Raw genomic sequence first — 25,414 nt, forward strand, 5'->3', positions numbered from 1 at the left:
AGGGAAGGGAAGGGAAGGGAAGGGAAGGGAAGGGAAGGGAAGGGAAGGGAAGGGAAGGGAAGGGAAGGGAAGGGAAGGGAAGGGAAGGGAAGGGAAGGGAAGGGAAGGGAAGGGAAGGGAAGGGAAGGGAAGGGAAGGGAAGGGAAGGGAAGGGAAGGGAAGGGAAGGGAAGGGAAGGGAAGGGAAGGGAAGGGAAGGGAAGGGAAGGGAAGGACGGGGCTCGCCCGGCGCGGCGGGCGGAGAGCGGGGCGGCGCTCACAGCGGATGGTGTGGAAGGAGGCCTTGGGCCGCCGCTCGAAGCTCTCTCCCAGCTGCAGCGGGTGCTCCTCCTTGTCCAGCAGCGGGTTCGCCGAGCCGTTCATGGCCCCGCCGCTCCCTCCCTTCCTCTCCTCCGCCCCGCTGCGTGCGCCGCCGCCCCGCGCCCTTCCGGGCGCCCGGTGCAGCCGGGAAAGCGCTCCGGGGCGGCGGCGGCGGCGGCGGCCGAGGGGGCGCGGGGCCTGCAGGGGCGGCCCCCGGAGCTCCCCGCCCTCGGCAGGCAGGGAGGGAGGGACGGCGAGGGACGAGGAGGGACGGCCGGGGCTGCGGCCTTCCCCGCCCGGGGTGCGTGGGGATCGGGCCCCCCCGGGGGATGCGCGCAGCGCGGGCTGCTGGGGGTCCCGGGGGTCCCGGGGGCCCTGGGTCGAGCGCCTTGGGGTGCGCTTTGGCCTCAAAGCAGGCGCCTAAAGCTCTCTTTGACATCGTGCTGGCTTATTGTAGCGTGGCACGGTCAGCAGAGCGACTGGCTTGGCTTTATTTCGAGCTCGATCCGTGAAGTGTGGATGTTGAGCCCTTTTAGCATGCCGGGCAAACAGCGGGAGTTTTGCTGGTTATTTTTTAAGGGTATGCCCACGGGGAGGATTTCTTTCAAGAGCCCCTTTCTGTGACCTTCTCCATCCTTTTTGGAAGAGGAAGGGGATGTGGCCTGACACCCGTGAATCCGGACAGCATTTTGACAGTTCTTTATCTCATTAGCACATTTGTATGTTATGGCTCTGTTTGCAATATTATGTTTGTAGCGTTTATGGTAATATATCTAAATGAAGTACTATTTTTTTTTTGCTTTAAGTTTTGTTGTTTTTTCTCATTTCCATTTTTTTCTCATTTCCATTTTTTCCTCATTTCCATTTTTTCCCCATTTCCAATTTTCCATTGGTAAACTGAAGTACTTTTTTTTTTTTTTTTTTCCTGAGTTCAGTTGTTTTTCTCTGATTCACTGGGCCACATAGGATTTGATTCACATGTGCTGCCTCCCAGGGTCTGGATGTCTGTGGCGAGGCAGAGGTCACAACTAGTGTAACATCGGGAGGAAGATTTGGATCCCAGCCTATGAAGAGTTCTTTTCATTGCTTCATTTTTCTTAACCTGTAGAAAAAAATAAATACCTGCGATTGTTGAAACGGGTGCAGATCCTCAGGAAGAGGCAGGGGAAGGAGTGCTGACATGGGCTGGCCACAGGCCTTCTTGCCACTGTGCAGGTTTTGCTCTGTTGCCCACGTGACGCAGTGTTATGAATGCTGATGGTTTCGCCAGTGTTTTCTCACTGAGGTGAGAACAGGAAGGAGAAATGCTAACACGAGTACAGCGTGTTTTACCAATGTTAGTGGCACTCCATGTCATCTGGTTTTTGATTACAGTTTTTCTGAGGAGTTGCTAACTGGAGTTCACAAGAAACAAAGCAAAGCCCTTCCTGTCCTTTTAAAGTCATTTTAGTGAAGGAAGTTTAGAGCTGCCACATGTTTTTCTTGGTGCCTTTTTTATTATTATTATTATTTTTTTTACAATTCGGAAAGTAGACCAGCAGACTCCTTTAAGTATCTTGTTTAACTTTGACATCGGTGTGATTTCATATGCAACTGTTAGTTTGGGTGGAAGATTGAAATTACAAGAAGTCAGATGGTTTTGCAGTCTGTAACGTTGGAGACATCACCATAAAGCCCTAATAAGTGCACAATGTAACTCTTTCTCACTTTTTTTGTTTGTTGTTGTTGTGCTTCTAGATCCTTGGTTATTTTACCCGAGTGATGGAAATGTACATTAAAGAAAGGAAAATCACCCTTGGGTCTTTGGTATTCCTATCTGTGTGAAAGATTCAAGGATGCTCCATGAAAACACATCAGCTGATTGCTTAGACACAGTAACAACGGGTACTGAAGATGGGGCTTTCCAAAGAAAAGGACATAGTACAAGAATCCTTAGCCCAGAAGAAGTTGACAGACTGGCAAAAGATCAGGTTTTGGTGTCTGAGTTCAAGCAACTGAAACTGGAAAAAGAGGCACAGAAGAATTGGGATCTGTTTTACAAAAGAAACAGCACCAACTTCTTTAAAGACAGACATTGGACAACCAGAGAGTTTGAAGAGTTAAAAGCATGTCGGGAGGTGAGCCCTGTGTGCTTTCTCTGTAAAAGATGGATTGATAGTTTTCGAATGATTTAATAATACTTCTAATTAAGCCCTTAAGGTAGGAGCTCTCATGCAGTGACCTGTGTAGTCTCTCTTAATATCAAAGATACCTCCTCAGAGTCAGGTGCATCAGTTCAGTTTAAAATTGACCCATGTGGATACTAAGAATGGAATCTAGAACACAAAGAGCCAAGTTGTCTATTTAGGACACATGTCTATTTAGTGATACGATGTTTAAAGATGCAAGTTGGAGCACTTCAGAACACAGCTTTAAAGAAAAGCACCCAGAATTACAGGCTAATTGCAAAACATCATTGAGGGGAATAGTCAGATGCATCTGTTGTTCTTTGTATCTGAATGAGACAAGACAGAAATGGTACAGCAATCTGTTTAGTCATCTACCCCTTAAGTAAGTAATTAAGAAATATTAATACATTCTAAAAGGATTTATAATTTTGCAAAAATCAGGATTCTTCTTCTGCAGTATCAAGATTATCCAATAGATGGCTACTTCAGTTTCTGAATCAATGGTAATTAAACTTGATTATAGCTTTTAATATGCTGATTGAACAGTGACTCTACTGGTATTATGAGGAAAATAAAAGTGATGTGCTTTGTTTTGGATTTCTTCCTTCCCAGTTTGCAGATCAGAAACTGACCATTCTGGAAGCTGGCTGTGGGGTTGGGAACTGCTTGTTTCCGCTCTTAGAAGAAGATCTGAATATTTTTGTGTATGCCTGTGATTTCTCTCCCAGAGCTGTGGAGTATGTGAAGGTTGGTGTCATAGAGTTGTAGAGTGTCCTTAGAAGCTTACGAAATTACAAACGACTGGAGTGACAGACTTCTCTTGCCTTCCTCTATGTATGAAGAGTAGACTAGATTTGCCAAAAAAATTTAGACTGATCTGTTTCATAGAATCATACAACGATTAAGGTTGGAAAAGACCTCCAAAATCATCTGGTCCAACCGTCCCCCTACCACCAATATTACCCACTAGGCCACGTCCCTAAGACCAAGCTTTCCTCAAACACCACCAGGGATGGTGACTCTGCCACCTCCCTGGGCAACCTGTTTCAATCTTAACCACTCAATCTGAGAAGATGTGTCCACTGATTTCCAACCTGAACCTACCCTGAATCACCAGTAATAAAGTCCTAAGTCTGGTGAGAACAGGCAAACGAAAACTGTGCATCCCCAGAGGTGGAGGAGAGTCTGGCGAGTGATTTTGACCCTTAGCTAAACTTCCCCAGATGGATTCAGTGTAGCACCCAAACCCATCTCACAGCACTGGAAATAAGCTCAGGCACCTCTGAGCACTCCGTGGCCACAGAAGAGCCACTATGGGAGGCAGTCAGTGGCGGGGCCCCCATCAGCTGGCTCTGCCCCCCATCCTGACCCGCATGGCCCTGCAGAGTGCCCCCGTACCCGGGCACCACAGCCCCCTCGCGAGAACAAATGCCATCAGCTATCCCTAGGGCTGTCATGAAAGCCTTCTTTTAACAGTATTTCTATATTAAAAAAAATAGAAGCAGCAGTAAAAGAGAAATGGTATGCTTTCTGAATTGTCACAACACAGTTCATTCTCGACTTCCTGAGAACAGTCTCTTCTAGGAGTTGTAGTTTCACTTGCAGTATCCAGCAATGAATTTCATGTTGTATGAACTTCCACTTAGTGGAAGTTTATGTTCTTTTGCCACTATCTTTTTGTGTTGCTCTACTAATTATTTTTTTTTACTTTTTTTTTTAAGTAACAAATGCTGCTAATTTTAAGCGAAAGCATGCTCTTTTCATTCTCCCAGAAAAATTCCTTATACAGCACTGAAAGGTGCAAAGTGTTCCAGTGTGATCTTACCAAAGATGATCTTCTAGAAAATATACCAGCAGATTCCGTGGATGTTGTCACTCTTATATTCGTTCTTTCTGCCATTCATCCTGACAAAATGCATCTTGTCTTGAAGAACATTTACAAGGTAAGTATTTTAACACCTTATTTTACAGCCTTTAAAGCACTTACATTCTTTTTATCTTGAAAGTACAATTTTATTCGGTGAAAATAGCCCCACTTGTAATGGTGATTTGTAATTAGCATTGCATTCATTGAAGGTATTTAGTTATTTCACCTTGTATAAAGGCTAAACTATGTTTTGCAATGTTTTTTCTTCTCGTGGTACTGTGAGGTGGTTTGAATTCTAATCTAATGTAAGTTACAAACACAAGAAAATGCTATCTTGAACCTGTGACTTAGGCTTCAGGGTTGTATGATACAAATAACAATTATGGATTGCTGAAATGCTGTGTTGATAAGGTACAGATGACAGCAAACCGTAATTGACTTCCAGAAGATACAGTGACTTGCAGTTGGAACATTATTGGTATTATTAAACACACTTGACCTGTGGTCATTCAGAAATGGCATGCTCAGAGATTAACGTTAATCTAGAGAGACTCAGCTCCCTGGGCTGCCTTTGTTGGTTGATAGGCTAGGATAGGCCCTCACAGAGGGCATTTTCAGAACAATCACAATTCAAATGGTTTAATTTCTCTGAGGTGAGCCTGGTGTCATATATTGACTCCAGAAGGACATAGCCAACTTATTTTTATATGTGTGTATTTTTTTTATATTATCAGATGTTATGTTCATTTTATCATCAGTAGTTTGAAAAAGGAATGTTAGGTATTTTTTTTCATGCAACTCCAAACGTTTTCTAAAGGTGGGATTGGTTCATAGCTCATGTGCATGAAAAGGCTAATTATTGTTTCTTTGTGGGGATACCTGCCTCATTTGTAGACTTCTGTACAAATTTGCAAGTGGTAAATACTGCTTTTCTCTTCCAAGAAATACAGCTGGCATTTGTTGAGGTAGGAAAGTTGCATGCATCAAAAATCTAAAGTCAGAATGGCTAATGGCTGTATATTGGTAAATACTGAACTCTTTATAGCTTGATTTCTTTGTCAAAGAGCTATTAAAAAACAAACCAAACCAAAACAAAAAAACAATCTCACCTGCAAACCATTTTCCTGAAATTGTTCCTTTTTTATTTCTTATTTTATTGCAATACCATTTTCCTGAAATTGTTCATTATTTATTTCTTATTATGTTGCAACTTTTTTTCCTTCTCACTTTAAAAAAGTGTTATTGTATTCTAAATTTTGTTTGGCAAAATCATGTGCTAGACTGTATGCTAGCCAGCAGAGAGAATGCCCTGTTATGACTTCATTGTTGTCGTTGAAGTGTACTTTTATTTTTTGTTTTTGGAGAGCGTTGCAAAAAGCTTGTGTAGCTGATCAGCATCCAAGCAGGTATCTTAAAATACTTCATACCCTAGTGTTCATGGGGAAAAAATATTTTTATAAGAGCTAACAGTCCAGTTTTTATACAACATTTTTGTTGCACAGGGAATGAATTCAAAATATATATTGCTTGTGTATTGAATGCGTTAGGCTACCTTGACTTAGTTACATGTGTCTATATGTGTAAATAAACATGCATATGTATGTTATATCCATACACATGTATATATGGCTAAATCAATCTGTCTTATTAAAGTATGTATGTATTATGTGACAGGTATTAAAACCAGGCAAGTGTGTCTTGTTCAGAGACTACGGACTGTATGATCATGCAATGCTCAGGTTTAAATCTGGCAGCAAACTTGGAGAAAATTTCTACGTTAGACAAGATGGGACAAGAGCATATTTTTTTACTGAAGGTAAGACATACTGTAGAGTGTTTTCTCTGAATCTTCTGTTTCAGCTTGCTTCAGAGAATTCCTGACATGCTCATAGAAGTTTTGTTTTACACAGACGAGCTGTTAAATAGCGGTGTACTTCATTTACCATCTTCTTTTTGTTGTTTCCTATATGTGCTCTAATGTGACAAGCAGCAGTTTCTGAATTTGATAGATTTCATTTGAAACTGTTACCTAAGGGAGAAAGACCAAAAAATCATCTTTGTGAAGCAAGTAAACAGTTACCTTGCCATCATCCTTTTTGTGAGGTTATTCCTGATGTGGAAGATGGGATCTACTATGACTTCGAAACCAGAAATATGTCTAGAACACTGAGAAGTTTGTGCAGAGATCCTGATGAGATAGCTGTGGTCACTCCGCCCTCTGTTTCTTCATAAAAATGATGCAAACAGCATTTCAATTTGATACAGTATTTAAACAGCCTTTCATTCTGCCATTGCTCTGAATGCTTTAGGACGGGTAGTAATTGTTGCAGTTTACTGGTGGGTAAATGGAAGCACAGAGACATGAAGGAATTTGCTTAGACTCTCAAAATGAACTGAGATTACAGCTCGCCTCCTAACTCATAATTCCTCATGCTAAACTTTAGTGAACCGTTACTTCCCCCTATCAGATATAGGGCATTGTGTCCTAAGAGCTGTGTGTTTATTTCTGTGGGCTCTTTGTTCTTTTAATCTCAAGCAAAATACAGCCACTGAAGAGACCGATTTGAAGCCAAGTAAATGTTGTTCATATTTAATGACATAATGTATTACCTAATTGCTTCTGATATATAAAAACCATCAGTCATGTCTGAGCTCTTTCTATTCTTTATGGGACAATGATGAAATCGAAGATAATGCAGGCTGTTCTCCAGCTTCAATGAAGCATTTCTAGAACTATTATTTACTGAGCGATTTTTAGTTCTACTTAAACAATTAGCTCTTAAAAGCAAATGGATGCTAAAGGGACCAAATAAAAATAATAATAAAAAAAAAAACGACCTATCAGTGGAATTTTAAAACCCATTCTTATTATGTGTTAGGATTTGTTTCTGAATGAGAAATTCCTTGCTAGTGTGAATGTGTGCTTTGGGGAAAGAATTATGGTAGAGAAGGGAGAAGAGCAAGGAAGGAAGAAGAAAGAGAACTGATCTCATGTTCTGTGTGTTAGCAATTGTTTTGCCTTGGGCTGGTCTGTGACTCTCTCATGGACCACCTCTGCTCCTGCTTCTAATCCTTTACGATCTCATTCATCTCACTGATTTTCATATAAATTTTGCTTAATGCCTGAGAATTCTTTGGTCACAAGAAATGTGTCTCTGTCGTTCTTGCGCAGTTTGGAACCAGTGCTTTTTTTCTTTTATTTAGCAGAGGTGCTGCGGTGGTACACCAGCTAATTACTTCATGGGATGATTTGAATGATGCCCATTTGCAACGTATCTGGCCTCAGATAACACCACTAATCTTCCATGGCAGTGAATCCATTCTTCCACTGTTTGAAATAATCTTAAATTTGTGGAGTAGTGCGGGATTGTAATTCTGTTTTATAGGATATGTTCAATTTCCTCATTATGAGATTTCAATTGATGCACAATTAAGAGCTGTCTATTTCTATTTCATTGATGTGGATCTCCCATTTTAAACACACACTGCTTACAGCCAGTCCACGTTCTTTCATGATGGGTTTAAGTGGATAAAATCCTGCAGTACTGCCAAAGAGGGTGGTCTTCTTTTCCCCTCAACATACCACCTCCTCTTGTGCTGGGCTGCCTATGCCTACATGACCAGCCATTTCATCGAGCTGCTCCACCTGTGTACTGAAAAAAAGGGTGTGCTTTTATTTTCTACAAACTAGCACAAGTTTAGCATGACATACATTTCTTTGGAATTATGCCTGAAATAAACGAAACAAGCTGTGGGAAAGGAAGGGTAATGAATTGTAGTTAACATGACAAGTCAGTAGTATGGGTGGCCCTCTCTGCTGCATAGGTCACCTTGTTTGTGAGGCACTTCTGCCTTCCCAAATGAAGATATGCGGTGAGTGAGATTCTTTTGTTTATGAGAAATGCTTTCAGTTTGACTTAGTGGAGGCTTGGTACCACCATACCCACTTCGACATTTTGTTCCTCTTTCTGTTGAGCAATGGCGTGTGAAGGTCTGGTAACCTTGGGTGATACTCTTTCTCAAGCAGAGATGCATTTGCAAGGCTGGATCACCCCTGGAGTATTTGGAGTAGGTGATGTATTCAGCTAGTGAAGGCCAGCTGCACAAAGCGAAAATATACTACTGTTGTTCACAGGGAGAATGAGGAGGCACAATAAAAACTAACAGATGTGGCAAGTTTTGGAAACTAAACTGGGTTTAGTTCCTTTCCTGAGCTTATATCCCACTTTTGCAAGCTGTTTTGCTTAAGCTGATGTTTCCAGAGGAGTCCTGTATTGATTTTATTCAGTACAAGTGCAGCAGTCTGCTTGCATAGAACAGCTTGAAATCTGAAGGCACGTGGGATTTTTCATGCTCTAACAGATAAGAATATATGCTTGCATAAATGCTGAATAGTGTTTTAAAAATTGCTTAAACAGGGTTTTTAATCTATTTCTTTTTTCTTTTAGAGTTCTTGTCTCAGCTCTTCAAGGCTGAGGGATATGAGCAAGTGGTCAATGAATATGTGCACCGAGAAACTGTGAATAGGAAAGAAGACTTGCGTGTTCCAAGAGTTTTTCTTCAAAGCAAATTTCAAAAGCCTTTCAGTAAAACATAAGTTCTCGCTGATTAGCAATAGCATTGCCAATAGCATGCAGTTTCTCCTTGTCCATGCTCATCTGTTTGGTAAACCAGAAATGACTCCATCCAGTAACTCTTGGTGGAATTTGCCCTCTGATACGAAATACGAATGTTAATTCTAATTAAAACTTAAGAGGTTTTGCAAAGCAGGAAACCTACTGAGTATCTGCATCTTGTTTTTAAAGTAATTCCTATGCAGCATTGCTGGAGGATCAGGTAAAACAGACTAAATATTTTTTAACCTTAAGCTCTAGTTTTTATTATTTACTGGTATAATTGTTATTTCCATTTCTATTAAAAATATTTTAAAATAAATATCTTTTGTTTCCTATAACTTATTTTTATTGTTGTCTTGTTAATGTTCCAGTATTTCATCTGCTTTCAGCTCTCATAGGACTTTTGAGTGTGACTTCTCAGATACAGGAATGAAACAGGCTCAGTCACTGGTATTCATTTAAAAAGCTGCTTCCGTATTTTAATAATAATCTTCTTAATGTTCTCAGCATTTTTATATGTTTACGTATCAAAATATTTATTTTGAATTTATTTTAAATATGTTCCTTATTTATCTGATTTCATGCTTGAAGGAAGTTGTTAAAAGATCAATTTGTCTTTATCCCTAATTAATTTCAGATGTTCTTCATTTGCTGAACAGAAACAGTCGAGGTTTTCCAAGTCAGTTTCCTGTTTGAAATTGAAATTTGTAAGTGAGAAGTACTTTATGTTATATGAATTGTATTCTGCTTCTCCTTTCCTGAGCAGAGAGGTCTTAACTCTTTTCTGTCACTATCAGGCAAGGTGTTGGTCTTTGCTGTTCCTACCACTAAAAGGCGTTGTACTGATGCTCTGCCTCAGGCTCTCACAGACTTGTCTGCATGAAGAAAATTCATCCCCATCTGTTTGCGCTGCAGAACCTCTCGTTTGTTCTTGGATGATAAAATCTCAGGAACATGTCTGGATCTTTCACCTGCATTTTGAACAGCTGCTCTGCAGCAGAGAAAGCTCTGAAGTATCTGGTGACTTGCGCAATGGGCAGTGCTGGTCTTGTGTAATGCACACAAGTTGCAACAAGGGAGATTTCAGTGAAATACTAGGATTTTGGGGGGGAGGGGGAGGGCAGGCACTGGGACAGGGCCAGAGAGGTTGTGGAACCTCTGTCCTGGGAAATACTGAGAAAGTGAGTGGGCAAGGCCTTGAACAACCTGTTTGAGAGTGGCTCTGTTCTGAGCAGGGAGCTGATTTCTTGAACTATAAATTGCTGTGTGATCATATGACTCAGGCTGTTGTTCCACTGGGCTTGTGTGTTGCTAGATGACCTAGTCATATTCCTGTGATATGGATCAGAAGTGTTTGCCTATGCTTGTGACAAGCTAGCTGTAATGTGATACTGCATTTTTTTCAGCACTTACACTGGCTCTGTGTATGGAGAGAAAGAAGTAATAATTTTCCAGCATAAAGCCTACTGTTACAAAGTTAACCAGTCAGATTTTTTTTTTTTGTATTTTTTTTTTTTTTAACAAATGGAAGCTGCCAGAGGTCTTGCACAGTTTGGATGTTTGTAAATAAATTTGCAGCAAATCATTATTTTTTTAAATGATACCATGAGCCCCAAAGCTGGATTTATTGTGTCATCAAACTTGGGCCTCAGAGGAAAAAGCGATTAAGCCACACAATTCTCCTAATGACTCTTTGAGGATGGTTATTACATGACATCTCCTTAGTTTATGGAGAGTATCATCCTGGGGATTTATGTATTACTGACCCCTACTGTGCAACCCATTAGCACTTTCTGCCATATGAGTAATAAGTGTCTAGTAACATTTATAGTAAATGGAAAAATATATTAAGAAGGGGTATAACAGTGATAGCTTTATTATAATCTGAGCAATCATTGTTTTGTAGCTTCCCTTAGCAAATGTTCATCTTTATTACAGCAGTTCTGCAATGGCTGGAGGTAGCCTGAATTCTCTTGATTTTAGTGCAGGCTGGATCCTGCAACATCAGTGTCCTACAGGACTGGATGCTTGGTCATTTAGAGTACAAAGCATGTAAATGAGACCAGTGGATTGCCCTCTTCATCACTTTGGCATGTGACTGTCAGCATTTGCAACAGCAAGTGCACTGAAGTGAACATCCGCAAAAGGAACTGAAAAGTAGGCAATCATTTTTTTTTTTTTTTTAAAAAAAAGGTTTGAGTCAACTCAACAGACCTAATTGCAGAATACAACTGACTTCCTGTTTTATATTGGACTAAATGTCTTTTTGAACAATAATACACCTGTCAGTGGTTGTAGCTTCAGTGTTTCTGTATGGTTCTGCTGAAGGAACTGCTGTCACTTTTTGTGTAGGACACACTCAAAGGAAAGCAGTAGTAGAATTTGTTTTTCTTCTCATTCAGTCTCATTTGCAGTCAGACCTGGAAAATGAAGTACCCAGCTACTCACAAGAAAGTCTGCCAGCTGTAGTTGTCATAAAGCAGAGGTTAGTTTGAGATGAGTGGTCAGAAAGCTTTATTAAGTCTTTATACCTTTGCTTCTGTGAACCCTAAATCATGGCAAGCTTTTCAACTGTGGTAAAGTTGGAGGAAGTTGAGGGAGCTTGAAGAAGTCCTTGCATCATCCTGTGAGTCGTGCTAACTGAAGGGATGTGTGTGGCTGTTGTGGTGCTGAATAAAGTGTAAATAAACTCACCCCCACCCCTTCAGCCTTTGCAAGCCCTTGTAAGCTCACCAGAGGCAGAACATGCTAAGGACATCTTTACATGGAATTCTTACGATTCTCTCCTTAGGGAGGCAAGGTAATCCGGGTTAATAGTCTCAAAAGGACTTGGAAAAAAACCCACCATGCACTGAATTGTGCTCACCTTGCACAAACAAGCTACTATGCCATCGCTGTAATGAAAGTATTGATCGTTCTTTGATTCGAGTTCTCTTCAATCAGTGGGGGCTGCTGAGACTGAATTAATTGTCTGCAGAAAACCTTCCTAAGCTGAGCTAGCTGCTGATCCGGCAAGCATAATCAGTAAGTTACTTCACGCTACCACCCTGTTGTGAGCAATACTTAGAAATAATTATCTAAAGAGTGAGACTAAGAAAACCTGATTGTGTGTGTGTGTGTGTGTGTTTAAGATTTGGTGTGCTGTGATGACATTATCTGATATTTAATGAAGTGTGAACTTCAGTTAAAGCTTTTCCTGCAGTCAGGGAATCCTAAAGTCTCTCCCTTCTGTGGGATTCTCCAATGTCTTCTACTGGAATTGGACAGCATATATTAAGAGAATTTTTATGTGCCATTCTCCGTAAGGACGTGATCCTTTTGGCTGTTTTCATCAAATTTACAGAAATATAATGTCTTTGCGTCTTCTGTCATTCTGTGACCTTTACTATTCTGTCAAATGTGGTTGATATTGGCCAATGTTTTTGAAGACAGGCTAAGACTAGACAGAAATCCACACATATATTGGGCATACAGTACATGCATATTGTGTGCATGGGTAAGCTTTGTTTCCTTAGGAATATGGGCAGCTGAGAAAAAATCACTTGACCTTTAAGTGGTAGTGCCACAGCAAGATTTGAGTGGTTAATCCGAAATCTAAAACACTATTTCTGTGCATCTTTCATGCATCTGAATGTTCCTGGGATTCCAAAGGCATGATATTTAAGCAGTCAATACAACATTATCCCCAGGGTTGAAAGTGCATCATTCCTATGAAACGAAGTGCTATAAAATCAGGACCTGAAAATCCAGCATCTGCAAGCATAAGCAGTGTATTGTAAAACATACAGCCTGGGTTGTGTGAGAAGAAACTGGTATATGGAATCTGAAAGGTCTGTATAGGCCTACTGATGTTCCTGGGTTTTGTTTGCTTGTTTGTTTTGTGTTATGTTTAGATTTGTTGTGCAGTTATGCATCTGAACATACTGAGAGATACAAATTACCAATTAGAAAGTGTTTTTTTTTTCAGGAAGAGTTATGTGAAAGATAGGTGTTTAAAGAAGAAATCCGTGCTAGAACCAGTATGTGGAGGAGGAAAAGGTAAGGCTATGTTTAAGGTTATAGGAGGAAAAACAAGTTTTCTGAGTCTTACAGGCCAGGAGTGACACACAACTATGAGTTGCTCACCTCAAAGGTAAAATTTTGGGAATGAAAGCCTGCAGCTTCTAAAACTAGCCTAACGTTACAGGCAGACAGAAGGGCAACATCTAATTGTACACAATATTAATAATACATGCAGGAGATTCTGGGAAGCAGAATTTTATTCTGGAAAGATGTGTGTGAAGATATGGCTATTGAAAATAGGTAAGTCTTTGTTTATGGATTCTTATCTTCCATAGTGTAGCAATAACAATTTTTTTGCTGGTTATGCTTGTTACTATTAGGAAAGATTGTGAGCCATTTTGAAAGTTTGGGAGCAAACATTTACTAGTTATACATTCTGCGAAAAGATCTGACTCTTGGGTGCAGTTGATTCAGGATATGAGTATGTTTGCACTCTGTATTTGTAATATGAGTTCGTTTATTAGAACAAGGGCAGATGGTGAGTCTTTACTGTGGGGAGGCACACAGAGGCATTGCTTGCAAAAATAAAACCTATTAGCCAGGTAAAATGTTTCATCGGAGAACTGTTTTTCATTCCTTCTCCCCAAGCTGATGTACATCATTCATTGTGTTTGCATTGGAGAGAAAATACGGCTGCTATGAAATCTGGGAAGACAAGGGCATGAAGAAAAGCCTGTGTGATTTTTCCAAAGGACAAGCGATTTTGTGTAACTCTACTTAATAATCCTAGGTTAAGAACACTTACCATCTTTTCCAGCAAATCTCAAAGCTCATCCTAGGAAATTTTTTTATTGATTTTGAAGGTTCTATCAACTCCAGCTCACATTTGCAATATCTGTAGTATCCACTGAACCTGCAGCTGGAATAACAGCGTAATTTTCATAGGAAAATTCAGAGAGCAAACAAGCAACAGCCTGCCTATTGCCTGGGCTCCACTGAGTATTTGTCAGCTTCTCCAGACCCCTACTCCCTGTAGTAGACTTTAAATACCTGAAAAGCTGCTCTTCAGTGAGGTAATATCTTCACCCATATGGGACTGTTATACATCTGACATTTAAGGATTTTGATGCTACTTTTCATTCATTATCCTTCTTTATTTTTTTTTCCCCTAGATTTGTCTTCAAGCTTTTATGTGAAAGGTGATACTTAATTAGAATTTTTTATCATCAAACAGAAGCCTTTTAAGCATACTAGACCTGTTGCTGTTATGCTAAAATCCTAGGAGGGAAGAAAGAGGGGTGGTTGGGAGGAAAAGAGAGTTGTGAATACAATAAATGCTCTGTTCCACTTGTTTTATTAGTGAAACCAACTTCATAGGAATGTAAAATACCATGAAGAAGCCACAAAACCACTATGGCTATCCTTTTCTGAACTACCTTCAGAAACACTGTTTTGAAATCCTTAGCAGTGACCAGGTGGCTTCAGTATCTAAACACTCAGTTTGCCTTCTGGACTGCTCTGTCATATCCATTAGGACCTGGCCCCAGGGAACATGAAGTTTGTCACCTTTTGTCTGGATAATTGTGAATTACTAGTTGTAAGCTGAACATGAAGGTGTTCTAGAGTCTTGACCTGTTACAGCAGCGTACCTCCTTGCCCCACCACTACAAGTCTTTTGCTGGCTTTGAGGCAGCTTCCAGTAATAGTTTAAGGCTTTGATTTTCTGTTTTGAAAGCAGCTAATACAGAGAGAATCAGCAACCATCAGGATCTTCTTGATCTCTACTTGTCTGGGACACAATGGCCAAGAGAATGCCTATTAAAATAAGAGTAAAACTCAGAAGATAGAAGAACCTTCTTTAAAGTAAAATGAAACAATCAAGCTGGTACAGAGCCAGAGTGTATTTTAGAAATACTGAAAAATCTTCCTCTTACAAAGAGACTTTCCTCTATACACAAATATTAGCCTTTCCTTTTACTCAAGGGACCCTTCCTAGCCACTAAATAAAGGGTTAAAACAAACAAACAAACAAACAAACCCAAATACCATAACCTTAAAGGGAAAGAAAATATCACAAGCAGACTTTACAACAGAAATGACATGAATTCCTTAAAACAAAGCAGTGTTGTTCTCAAAGGCCCACTGAAGACAGTGTGAGCTTCTTAATTAGTACTGAGAGTCATTACCTTGATTCCATAATGCACAATTTGTACTTCATCTATACAAACTTATGTATGTGAGACTGACTGATTTGGCCAGCTATAATAGATCAGTGAGAGAGAATGACTGTTAGTTACAACAGATCTTGAGATGTGTACTTTTTTTAGAAGAAAGGCGTCTTGTGAATGACTGAATATTTATTCCTGCAATTTCACTGACAAATTGAAGGAACAAGACTTCTTTGTCTGTGCTAGCAGCAATATGATTTATTCACATGCCAGGCCTGCCTATCTGTTGGCAGTAAATGCAATGTCAGGCAGCATTATTTAGTACTGCAATAAAAGTCCAAAGATTAATATCTTTTTTTTTTTTTTAAAAAAAAAAAAAAAGTAGTAACTTTCAAAAAATTAATGAAAAAGAGCAAGAATGTGTCTGGCAAGCTTGAAAAGCTTGCAAGTGAAACTGTAGCTGCAACAGTGGCATTACTCATGTTTACATACCAAATGAAGCTGAAGATGTGCAGTGCCAGACTTTGCTCCAGGGACACCCAAATAAATGGTTTTGCAGCACAGGTAGCAGCAGTATAACTGTCCATTACTGTGACAATACAGTTTTGTTTCATAAAGTCTTGTAGATGGTTGGAAATCTGCTGCTGTTGACTACATTCATAAATATGAATAAAGTGTGGGTCTCACTGTGAAATTCGCTTTTGTGGCTTGCCTTGACATTTCCTGGAGCCTTTAACATTGTATATCCTTAGTTCAGCTATGCTTTTATTGCCATTGATTTTTATGGTGTATGTGTTGAATATTACAGGAGGTAGAAAGAAATATGAAGTGTTGAAAAGGTGGATTATACAAGGCTACAGGAGAGTCCCTGGAACCAGGGTGAATGGAGCCCAAATATTAACATAAGGCTTCTTCCAAAGAAGATTCTTGTGAACAAGTTCTCAATGTGAAATGTTTACTGCATACTTGTTGGAGCACTGCATTCAGCTCTGCATTCAGCTCTGGGGTCCCCAGTACAGGAAGGACATGGTTGTATTAGAACAAGTCCAGGGGAGGGCCATGAGGATGCTCAGAGGGCTGGAGCTCCTCTTCTACGAAGAAAGGCTGAGAGAGGTGGGGATGTTCAGCCTGGAGAAGAGAAGGGTCCAGAGAGACCTCACAGTGGCCTTCTAGTACCTGAAGGAGGCCTGCAGGAAAGCCGGGGAGGGACTTAGTCAGGGAGTGTAGTGATAGAGCAAAAGGGCTTTAAACTAAAAGAGAGTAGGTTTAGATTAGGTATTAAAATGAAATTATTTAGTATGAGAGTGAGAGAAGCTGTGGATGCCTCATCCCTAGAAGCATTTAAAGCCAAGCTGGATGGGGCTTTGGACAACCTGGTCTAGTGGGAGGTGTCCCTGCCCACGGCAGGGGGTTTGGAACGAGGTGGTATTCAAGGTCCCTTCCAACCCAACCCATTAGTGATCCTATGAATTTGAAAGATGAGCACAGACAGTTGCCAACTCTGCTGTTGGTTCCATGGGTCACTAAGCTTTGCCTCTCGCTTCTTGCCCTGTTGGGAGAAGACAATGATCTAGGAGTGAAAAAAAATGGTGCATAGGAAACCAGTAGCTGGTTTTTGGTCTCAGTTCTGTCTTCCTATTTTTCCTACTAATACATCAAATTTTTCAGAGTCTAGGACTTAAAGAGGTAGCCCTACAAAGTTATCTTGAAAAGGAAAGGATTGGGTAGAAGGGCAACACGGGAAAGTACTTCTCCAGATTGAAAATTAACATATTTTGTTCTTCACCTGATCTCTCCTGGTCTTCCCAGTCTGCTCCTGGTCAGAACTACAGCAAATCCAACCTTACAATGCCTGTAAGGAGGATGAAGAGCTGCTGATCCCTGTGCTTGGAAGCCTGCTGGATTTATAGCTTTAAACACATTTATATTTGATAGTTTCAGAGCAACACTTTCTTGTACTGCTGTTTGAAGTCCAGGCACTGAAGGAACATAGGTTTTAAAAAAGAAACTGACTCAAGAAAGGAGGGTAAGTTTGCCTGTCAGTACTGGTTAGCAAAGTATGCAGCTGGTAGGATGTGTATCTTTTGAGTAAGGGTAACATTAGGTATTGTTTGCAATTCAGTGGAAAAGGAACATCTTGTACCACCAGTAAAATAACTCCCTTCTCTGTAGGCTGTCTCTGTTTTGTTAAACTGCCATCAGGCCTGGTCAGAAACTGCATTATGTTTTGTGCCTAAATGTGGAGGTATTATCAAGAAGTTACTTATTTGTGCAAAAGTTGGAATTTTTTCCCCCCTTCATACCCTGCTGCATTAGACTAAAAAGGGTGGAGGAAAGGTGTTTGGAATTTTGTTCACAAGGTGGCAGCAGCTGCTAACCACAGAGCCGCCTGCCTTTTAACCCCAGCCTGAGCTCTCGTCTTAACCTTTAACGCAGCGGCAGGAAGAGCTGGTAATGGTTATCCATAGACGAGACAGCTACAGGCTTTTCTTATATGCAGTTAAGTCCTTTTTTTGTTTACTATAATAGCTCTTGGATCTTGGAGAAGGGACACAAAAGGTATTTAAAGAAAATACAGTTTTATTGCAGAGGTACTTGTTATTTAGACAGAATATTGTTGGAATAATGTGGAGACTGAGGTGAAATACCATTAACTGGTAATGGCAGCTGGGATCCTCTACCTCTGAGGTAATAATTGGTTGCATTGATGACTTGCAGCTCATTTCTGTGTAATTGGATTCCCCCTAAACTGGTACCCTAGAAACTGCAGTGGTTTAAGACACGGTTTTCAAAGCTTTGAAACGCACGCTCCCTTTATACAGTATTTTCTTAACTCCTCAAAAATACTAGAAATATCTCTGTTTATATGGACCATACCCATTTTCTTCCTACTTCTTTTGTTTCGTAGGTGAGCTGCTTTCCAGTAGAGCAGCATCAGAACTGCATAAGATGCACGTAACCATAGAGGCTGTATCTTTTTCATTAATTACAGCATTGAACTCAGCTGTAGTTTAGTTTGCCATTTTGCAGTTTTTTCTAGTGTAGTAATCCCCATTTTGTCTCCAGCATGCCCTCCTCGCTTAAAGGGAAAGAGGAAAAATAGAACAAAATTGCATTTACCTCTTGCTGGTTTTATATCTCATTTAAAACACTGTGTGTTCAGTATGCTGCCTGGTAACCAATTACTTATAAGCCACGATGTAAAACTGCCTCAATCACATTTTATGTGGCAGTAATTCTTTTGGATATTTAGTATTTGAATTATTGTAAATGCTAATCATCTGTCACTGCAGAAACCTATCTGTTTAAGGAAAAAAAAAAAAAAAGAAGAAGAAGAAGGCAGCTCATCTGTGTGCATGTCTTGCATTTCCTTTTCTCTTTGTTTAGGACTAACCCATCTTTGCTTTTTGCACAAGTAAGTGGGATGAGCAGTACCTTGGACCACGGTGTTCCTGTTGTCAGGTTGATCTTTGTCACTGCCTGCAGCTCAGAGGAGCCATGGCCAGCCCACGTGGGGTAAGGAAGCCTGGAAGCCTTCTTTCCACAGTGCTTGCACCAAGCCAGATACTAAGAGCCAGCAGCTGTACAGCCTGCAAGAGGGGTACTAAAGCTGTCATCTGCCCTTTGTTCAACAGGTTTGACCATCTTGGCACATGCTCAGCGAGTCTTCATCCAAAACACAGCTAGGGACAACACCATAACCCCAGCCTTCTTGCTGTATGCCCCTCCAGCACTCCCCAGCACCAGGCAGGGTGGTGGGATGACTGACAATTTGTATCCCAGATGTCCTTTTCTGACAATCAGTGCCTTGCTCGGCTCCCAGCCTCATGGCTTCATTCCTAGCGTGAAACTGGGAACAAAAGCCTTCTGCAGGCCTACAGAGTGGTTGCTCCCTCCTCTCTTCACAGAAGTTGAATGGAGGCACGACTGTTCCGTGTTGGAACTAATCGCTGGTCACAGCTGCCTCTGAAACGGGGCTGGGGCATTGTACCCCTGAGAAGCCGTGGCACAAGCAACTGGGACGGGACGCTGTGCGGCGCAACGGCTCGCGTTGTTCCAGGCTAAGCAATTAGGACTTATCTGCCGAATAAATAAATAACTGTGGCCAGGCTTCTTGGCCGTGTATGGCTTGTACAGCAGATGGTACCCAGGGTATAATGGACTAGGAAAATGTTCTGAGTGGGGAAAATGTCACAGTTGAAAATGCCACCACCGCTGACCTCCTCTGGAAAAGCAGAGGCCAACTGAAAAAGCCTTTTGTGCAGGCAGTGGGTACCAAGAAAAACAGAGACTCATGAGATACTTTTTTTTTTATCTATTTATTTTACTGGCAATTGGATGTTTTAAATCAGTTGACATGTCCCAGAATTTTGAGGCATGCTTCACCCTCCATGATAGGAACCAAATACAGATACGAGGGAGGGAGATTTGTGGTTTTAACATAGGAATGCAAAATGAAGATGGAAAGTGAGGAACCAGTTTTTCCAACTGGGGGAGTTAACATAGGCCCTGATGAATTGCCATACGCTGATTGGGATCTGAGATGAAGCAATCAGCCAAAGATTACTGGAGAACACACAACTGACCAGTTACGCAGATCAATTGTACTTCACAAAGTGGAGAACACCCAGAGCAGTTTATGAAATTTATGAAGGGTGAACAAGCCTACAATACTGTGGATGCAGTAGAGAATGAAAATGAAAATAACACAAGTACAGAGATATCATGCAGAAGGGCATGCCAGATCTCAAAGCTGAATTCTCAAGGAAGAAAATGTGGCAATGCACAGGCTGGTGAACATTGTGAGCCGAGACAATGCAGCTCTGAAAGGATACAAGAACACCTGTGGGTTGTATTGTTTGCTGGTGCCAGCAGTGTGTGCAGCACGGATCGAAGAATGGTGAGCTTCAGGAAGGAAGGAAAAGTGGATAATGCTGCAGCCAAAGCTGTATAGACTAATCTCCCTAAAGCAAATAGCACATGTTAGCAGTGAGGTAGCCTGTGGAGCAGGCTACCAACATAACATCAGAAACAGGAATATCAACATAAAACAGTGTTGATAAGTCTGAAGAGAAACAGATAAAGCCTAAATGATAATGGTAAGACATGTGAACTGTGAACTGAACATCTTGATAAACTGTTAAGACTATTACAGTTTGCTGGGGGGTGGGATGGAGCAGGGCAGTAAGAGTTATTGGAGTGTGGGACTTACCTAGATGTTGACCTCCTCATGTGGAGATCCTCCATACTCACTGGAGAGATGGGGAGAAAAAAAAAGTGTTAAAGAATGTGGGAATGTGTTCACAGACCAGAAACATTCACAACACTGCACCAAGCAGAGCCAGTCTGCTACTGAATTTACACCCTTAGTAAAGATCTCCTTACCCTAGGGCTGATGTCTGGGGACGGACAGGCAGATTCATTACACTTGGGAATCACAAAATCAATAGGGGATCTAACAGAACATATACCCACTTGCTCATTATTGTGGGAGAAGAGAGAATCCCAAATCATCCACTTTATACCTGAACCCCAAATAATTTAATAGGAATTTAAAAGGAAGCATTTTTCCATGCCCTATAAGAAAAATATTTGAAGAAGTCAAATATTTCTTTACTTTGTTGCACCAGCAAAGTTCTGTAAGACACACCTAGCCTAAAAACAGTGCCTGCATGTATTTAAACCTGCTGCATTCCTGGGGCACTGCTTTCTCGGGTCGTAGCGCAGACTGCACGAGGCACACCGCTGTTCCTGCTTGGCTCTGAGTGATTTCTGAACCAGGAAACTGAGCCCATAAGTACATCACCGTCTATCCAGCCCTTTTCCGCATTTTTCCATAATGTCCTTCTTTCTAATTCTCCTTCCTTCCAGTAGCATGACATGCCTGGCTTCTTTCTTTCCTTCAGCCATATAAGCTACCAGATAACTAGCATTTACTATTTGTATGTGCTAAACATTTCCTTCCTTCTCTGGTTTTATTGTCTTTAGACTACAATTGTTTGGGGACAGTTTTAAGTTTCTGTATATTTAAGTGGTACTTAAAGCAGTGGAATGCAAATTTGGGCTGAACTTATTATGATTTAGTCACCCCTGTTCTTCCTCATAATTTGTGAAAAACAGACTATTGGTATGTGTTGTGGCAAAAGTGCTGCCTCCGTTGGTCGATATTCCTGCTGTTCCTCATTTGCAAAGAGGATGTGCTGGAGGAAATTGCTTTACACCCAAAATGGGGTTAACTACTCCTTATTATATCCTTATTCAAGTTATTTTTAAATTTTCTTTTAATTACTCCTTTTTCTATTAAACACAAGTGAAATACTGACAATCCATTTTATTATTATTATGATTATTTATATGGGCAGTAACAGCCTTCTCTGGCCCATTGTTGCTCTGACTAGTGAGTTCAAACAGTTGCACATCACTCTTCACGTGCAGATAGACAGACTGTGTCATCCAACCTCTTCCCTTCGTCTGTTTGTTCCCATCTCAGCAAACTCTTAGGCTAGTAAAGACCCTATATTGCATTAATTGATCTGTGATTCATTATAAGCTCATGTTCTAATTTTTTTCTTTCAAGGGCTGTTTGTGGACATCTGTGCAAAGGCAGCATGGTTCTCTGTAGAGCCAGGGCCAGTGCCCATTTCCCAATCCTGGGTCATGTCCCCCTCTGAAAGTAAGGGTGAGAGGAAGAGAGATCTGCCTCCTCACTAGGATGATCTCCATCTGGGAGGGAAAATGGAGGAGAAGCCTGTCTGAATGAGTGGCTCCTGCGTATCTGAGAAGAGGCACACAAGCTGAAGGGCTTCTGCTTTGGTTCCAAACAACAAAAGTTGTCAGATCTTGTGACCACCAGAAAAGTGGGGGTAGAGCTAGTGATTGTCTGGAGACTTGCTTCAGGTCAGGATCCCTACTACAGCATGAATACGGACAAAAGTCAACAGCAGTGCAAAACAACTTCAGGACTACTGCTGGCTGTGCTCTATTAACTCTTGACAAACTTAAGGCTGGATAAGATTCCTTGATTTAAAAACTGCTGGGCCTCTTCATTTTATTTTAATAGTAACGTTTCACCAAACTGTGCCATGTGTCACGTCTGTCTTTGGTGCTCATAGTATTTGAAGGTGTCCTAGATACACTGCACATAAAATATATCCTGGGCACTGCAGATGAGAATGTGCACATTAGTGTTTGCAGGATAGGGATCTAAGCCAGTAGGTGTGTTAGAAACACCTAGAAGAGAGATCTGCTCATCTGAGAACCCACACGGGACTGCTGACTCAAAAGCAAATTGTGTGGCAGATAAAAGCACAGTCTTTTGAACTCCTTTCTGGCTTTCTATTGCTTGTTAGTCTATGTGTAAAACAGTGATGAGAACATTTTGCTACATGTTTGAAGGAAAAGTAGTTTTAAAACGAAGCTTTTGTTTCTTTCTCTGCGTTTACTTTTCCCCTTCAGGGCACACAGGTGTTTCTTTGCAGTCTCTGTGCACGTTTGTACTGCAATCTCCCACTCCAGTGCTGGAAGCGGGGGTGGCAGCAGCAGAAGCGTGGCTCTCGGTCAGGCTGTGGCAAGCACAGGAGCAGGCGCCTGGCAGCTCATAGATTTCTTCTCCACCTCTGCTTCGAAATGGCAGTGGGACAGCTGTAGCCAACAGCCCTCCCATCAGACCGCGTGGATTTCTGAAAACACACATTTAAAAATCTTGGTGGAAAAGTATGAGTTAGTAGAAAAGTATTTCAGCGTGCTTACTAAATCATTTCGATGTGAAGAATTCTTACAGTTGTAAGAATAACTGTCCTTCAGAGAGCTTAAAAAAACAACCTTCCTCTTTCTGTTCTACTTTTTTTCCAAGCAGTTTCTCACTGTAAACCATAAAGCACAGCTTTCTCAGAGAAAGTGTTACTATTTTTCTACCGAATAGAAGAATCCATGTTCTTTGTTGTGAAATCACACTGTAAATATGTAACTCCTGAAGGCTTAAAGTTTATCTCTTGCATGAGAAAACAAATGCACGTCAGGAGTCCAAATGTCAAAGTTTTCTCTATGTACATTTATCTTTAAACTTTCAGGTTAGGATTGTGGAAGAGCAGGAGGTTATGGACTAATAACAATCCTCAGGAGAATTCTGAGCTCTGAATTTTGCATTCATCTCTGATGTTGAAGTTCCTAAAGGTTTGCTTATTTTCAAGCCAATTATTTACTTTGTTGTAGTCAAATTATCATAAAATCAGTAAACATTTTAACTACACATCTGTTATCAAGAATGGTTCCATCAAAGCCAGTTCACAGTGATTTTAAAAATCAGATCCTCTAAGTGAAGTCAGTATTGTGTTCTCATCAGGATAAAAAGCAGCACTCTTTTTTGAAGAGGAATCAATTTGACTATGCACGCCTGGATACCAATTAGGAACAAATTCTCACTGTAAAAGCACAAGGAAGAGTGGGTGGGAGGTTGTGCATCCTTTTAGAAGGGAATTGAAATAAAATCATTTCTACAGTCATGTTAGCCTCACCACATGAATCACAGAATGCACAATGCCTTGAACACAGGCTTTTGGGTGTGGGAAAATGATCCTAAAAACAACCCCTAATCAACGAAAGGACGCTGTACTGCTCTGCACCAGCTATGATATACTGTTAAAGTAATATTGTTAAAAGTAATGTATTGTTAAAGTAATGTATTTCTTGTAGATGAAGGAGCAATATGTGTCTTGAGCATGCTCTGTTATGTTGCCTTCGTCGCCAGCCTTGTGTGGCAGGGGTGGACAAGAGGCCATAGCGTTATGGTTCAGCTCAGGTGAGCAAGCAAGCTATGGCATGAATGGCTCTGCAGCAATTCTTCATGGGTACACTCCTGTCCCTGGGGAAACACACGGGGATTTGAGCTAACTTTGCCTTCTTGTAGCTGTCTGCGTCTGTAGGAAGAGGGTCATACTGCATTATGTTGTGATTTTTGCATGTAGGCAAGTCATGACTAAACCCCTTTCTTCTGTGCCATAACATTGTCCCTGCTACCGATGAAGCTGTGGGCAATTCCTTCTGCTTTAGTAAGTGACCCGAAGGAGGTTACTCTGTGCCCTCACCCCATGTGTCCCTTCTGGCCTGTCCCCGTCACTGGCATGTTGGTCTGGCTCTTCAGTGGGAGAAGGGGCACAGCTCCCTTCCACTCAGAGGAGCTCTGTTGACATATGTGAGTGGCGGATACAATCTATTATACTTAGTGTTCCCGGGGGGGCAATCCGCATCCAGATGCTATTGCTGCAGGCAGGGGACACGAAGCCGCAGTTTTGTCCTTATTCTGCACCTCTGTAATGCTATGGTGGGGTAAAAAGGTGAAGAAGCGTCTTGCCTACTCTCGCTTCTCCTGGTATTTACTCACGGAAGTGACAAGCTGTCATTTTCTAGTTTGTGTGAAAAGTGGCACCTAATCTCCCTTCCCCCTGCTGCAACCTTGCCAATATATTTGCTGCATGCAGATATAGATTTGTGTTCATTTCCCTAACAGATGTCGCAGTGATTCACTGCGTAGTGTGCTTGGGGACATGATAATAACTGAACAGTTCGCAAGGAAGGGGAGGTGAATGCATTGGCATTTTTTTTGCTCTTGTTATAATATAGCTCTGTATTTCAGATCCTCTATTCAGAATTTTTACTTCCCATTTTGAGCAAGAAGGAGACAGGGCTTGCTACTGTGTTAAATGCTTCAGAAATTCTGTAGGACCAAATGTATGCATACAAATACAAGCAACTAAAGTATCTGAGCCTAAAAAGTGGCTTGGGACTCTGACAATCTCTGCATGACTCTGAATGTCTGGGCAGTACCATACAGCTCAAGCTGTTATTTCTAAGGTGTTTTAGACAAGGCTGGGTGAGATGTACTTACTTGCCAATATGAACTCAACACGATGTTTCCTGCGTGTTGCCTTAAGGTGCTCAGGGACTGATTTTATACTCAGTGCTACTGTGAATTGACAGTTGTTTGATATTTAGATGCAGGAGAGTGTCTGTGAGAAGAATATGAATCCTACTGTTATTCAAAGTCAGGTTTAATTAAAAGTAGGCTCATCGTACTCAGATTTGTACTGAGATTGCCTATCTCCCTTCTTTCGCTTCTCTATCCAATTTACATGGAAAAATGTTTCTCTGCTGAGGAAGTGGCTCAAGAAGGCTTGGCACTCGTGTAACAACAACCCTAGGGCACCACTTCCCCCTTCAGAATACAAGTTAATTATATACCTGCTGCAAAATAACACAGGTGCCAAATTCAAGAAGAATAAAAGGCAATTATTGAGCT

At 41.1% G+C, this 25,414-nt stretch overlaps 2 protein-coding genes across 4 annotated transcripts in view; one reads left to right on the forward strand and one right to left on the reverse strand.

The window, feature by feature from the left end:
- EAF1 (ELL associated factor 1) overlaps window positions 1–539 on the reverse strand; it is a 20,331-nt gene extending 19,792 nt beyond the window's left edge. The window contains exon 1 of the mRNA XM_035318064.1: window positions 260–539. Coding sequence (XP_035173955.1) covers window positions 260–362 — 103 coding nt within the window. The 5' untranslated portion in view covers window positions 363–539. The remainder of the gene's footprint in view (window positions 1–259) is intronic.
- A 39-nt stretch (window positions 540–578) lies between these two features.
- On the forward strand, window positions 579–9,269 carry METTL6 (methyltransferase like 6). Of its 3 annotated transcripts, XM_035318066.1 has the most exons (7): window positions 1,173–1,191; window positions 1,408–1,584; window positions 2,037–2,416; window positions 3,080–3,214; window positions 4,240–4,410; window positions 6,009–6,150; window positions 8,783–9,269. In XM_035318066.1, the coding sequence occupies exons 3-7, from the start codon at window positions 2,135–2,137 to the stop codon at window positions 8,929–8,931; spliced, it is 879 nt and encodes a 292-aa protein (XP_035173957.1). In that variant the 5' UTR covers window positions 1,173–1,191; window positions 1,408–1,584; window positions 2,037–2,134; the 3' UTR covers window positions 8,932–9,269. The 3 variants fall into 3 exon arrangements, with proteins under 3 accessions (XP_035173958.1, XP_035173957.1, XP_035173956.1); XM_035318067.1 differs by lacking the exons at window positions 1,173–1,191; window positions 1,408–1,584 and adding an exon at window positions 579–600; XM_035318065.1 differs by lacking the exon at window positions 1,173–1,191 and having other exon boundaries at window positions 1,334–1,584.
- Window positions 9,270–25,414: the final 16,145 nt, after the last annotated feature.

Source organism: Oxyura jamaicensis, chromosome 2 (genome assembly GCF_011077185.1).
Source record: "Oxyura jamaicensis isolate SHBP4307 breed ruddy duck chromosome 2, BPBGC_Ojam_1.0, whole genome shotgun sequence".
Lineage (NCBI taxonomy): Eukaryota > Metazoa > Chordata > Aves > Anseriformes > Anatidae > Oxyura > Oxyura jamaicensis.

What these genes read in the sequence shown, in the direction of transcription:
- METTL6 (XM_035318067.1), top strand. Translation starts at nt 2,135, where the DNA reads ATGCTCCATGAAAACACATCAGCTGATTGCTTAGACACAGTAACAACG. An exon ending in AGTTAAAAGCATGTCGGGAG is followed by an intron (nt 2,417 to 3,079) that starts GTGAGCCCTGTG and finishes CTTCCTTCCCAG; the next exon opens with TTTGCAGATCAGAAACTGAC. An exon ending in GAGCTGTGGAGTATGTGAAG is followed by an intron (nt 3,215 to 4,239) that starts GTTGGTGTCATA and finishes TCATTCTCCCAG; the next exon opens with AAAAATTCCTTATACAGCAC.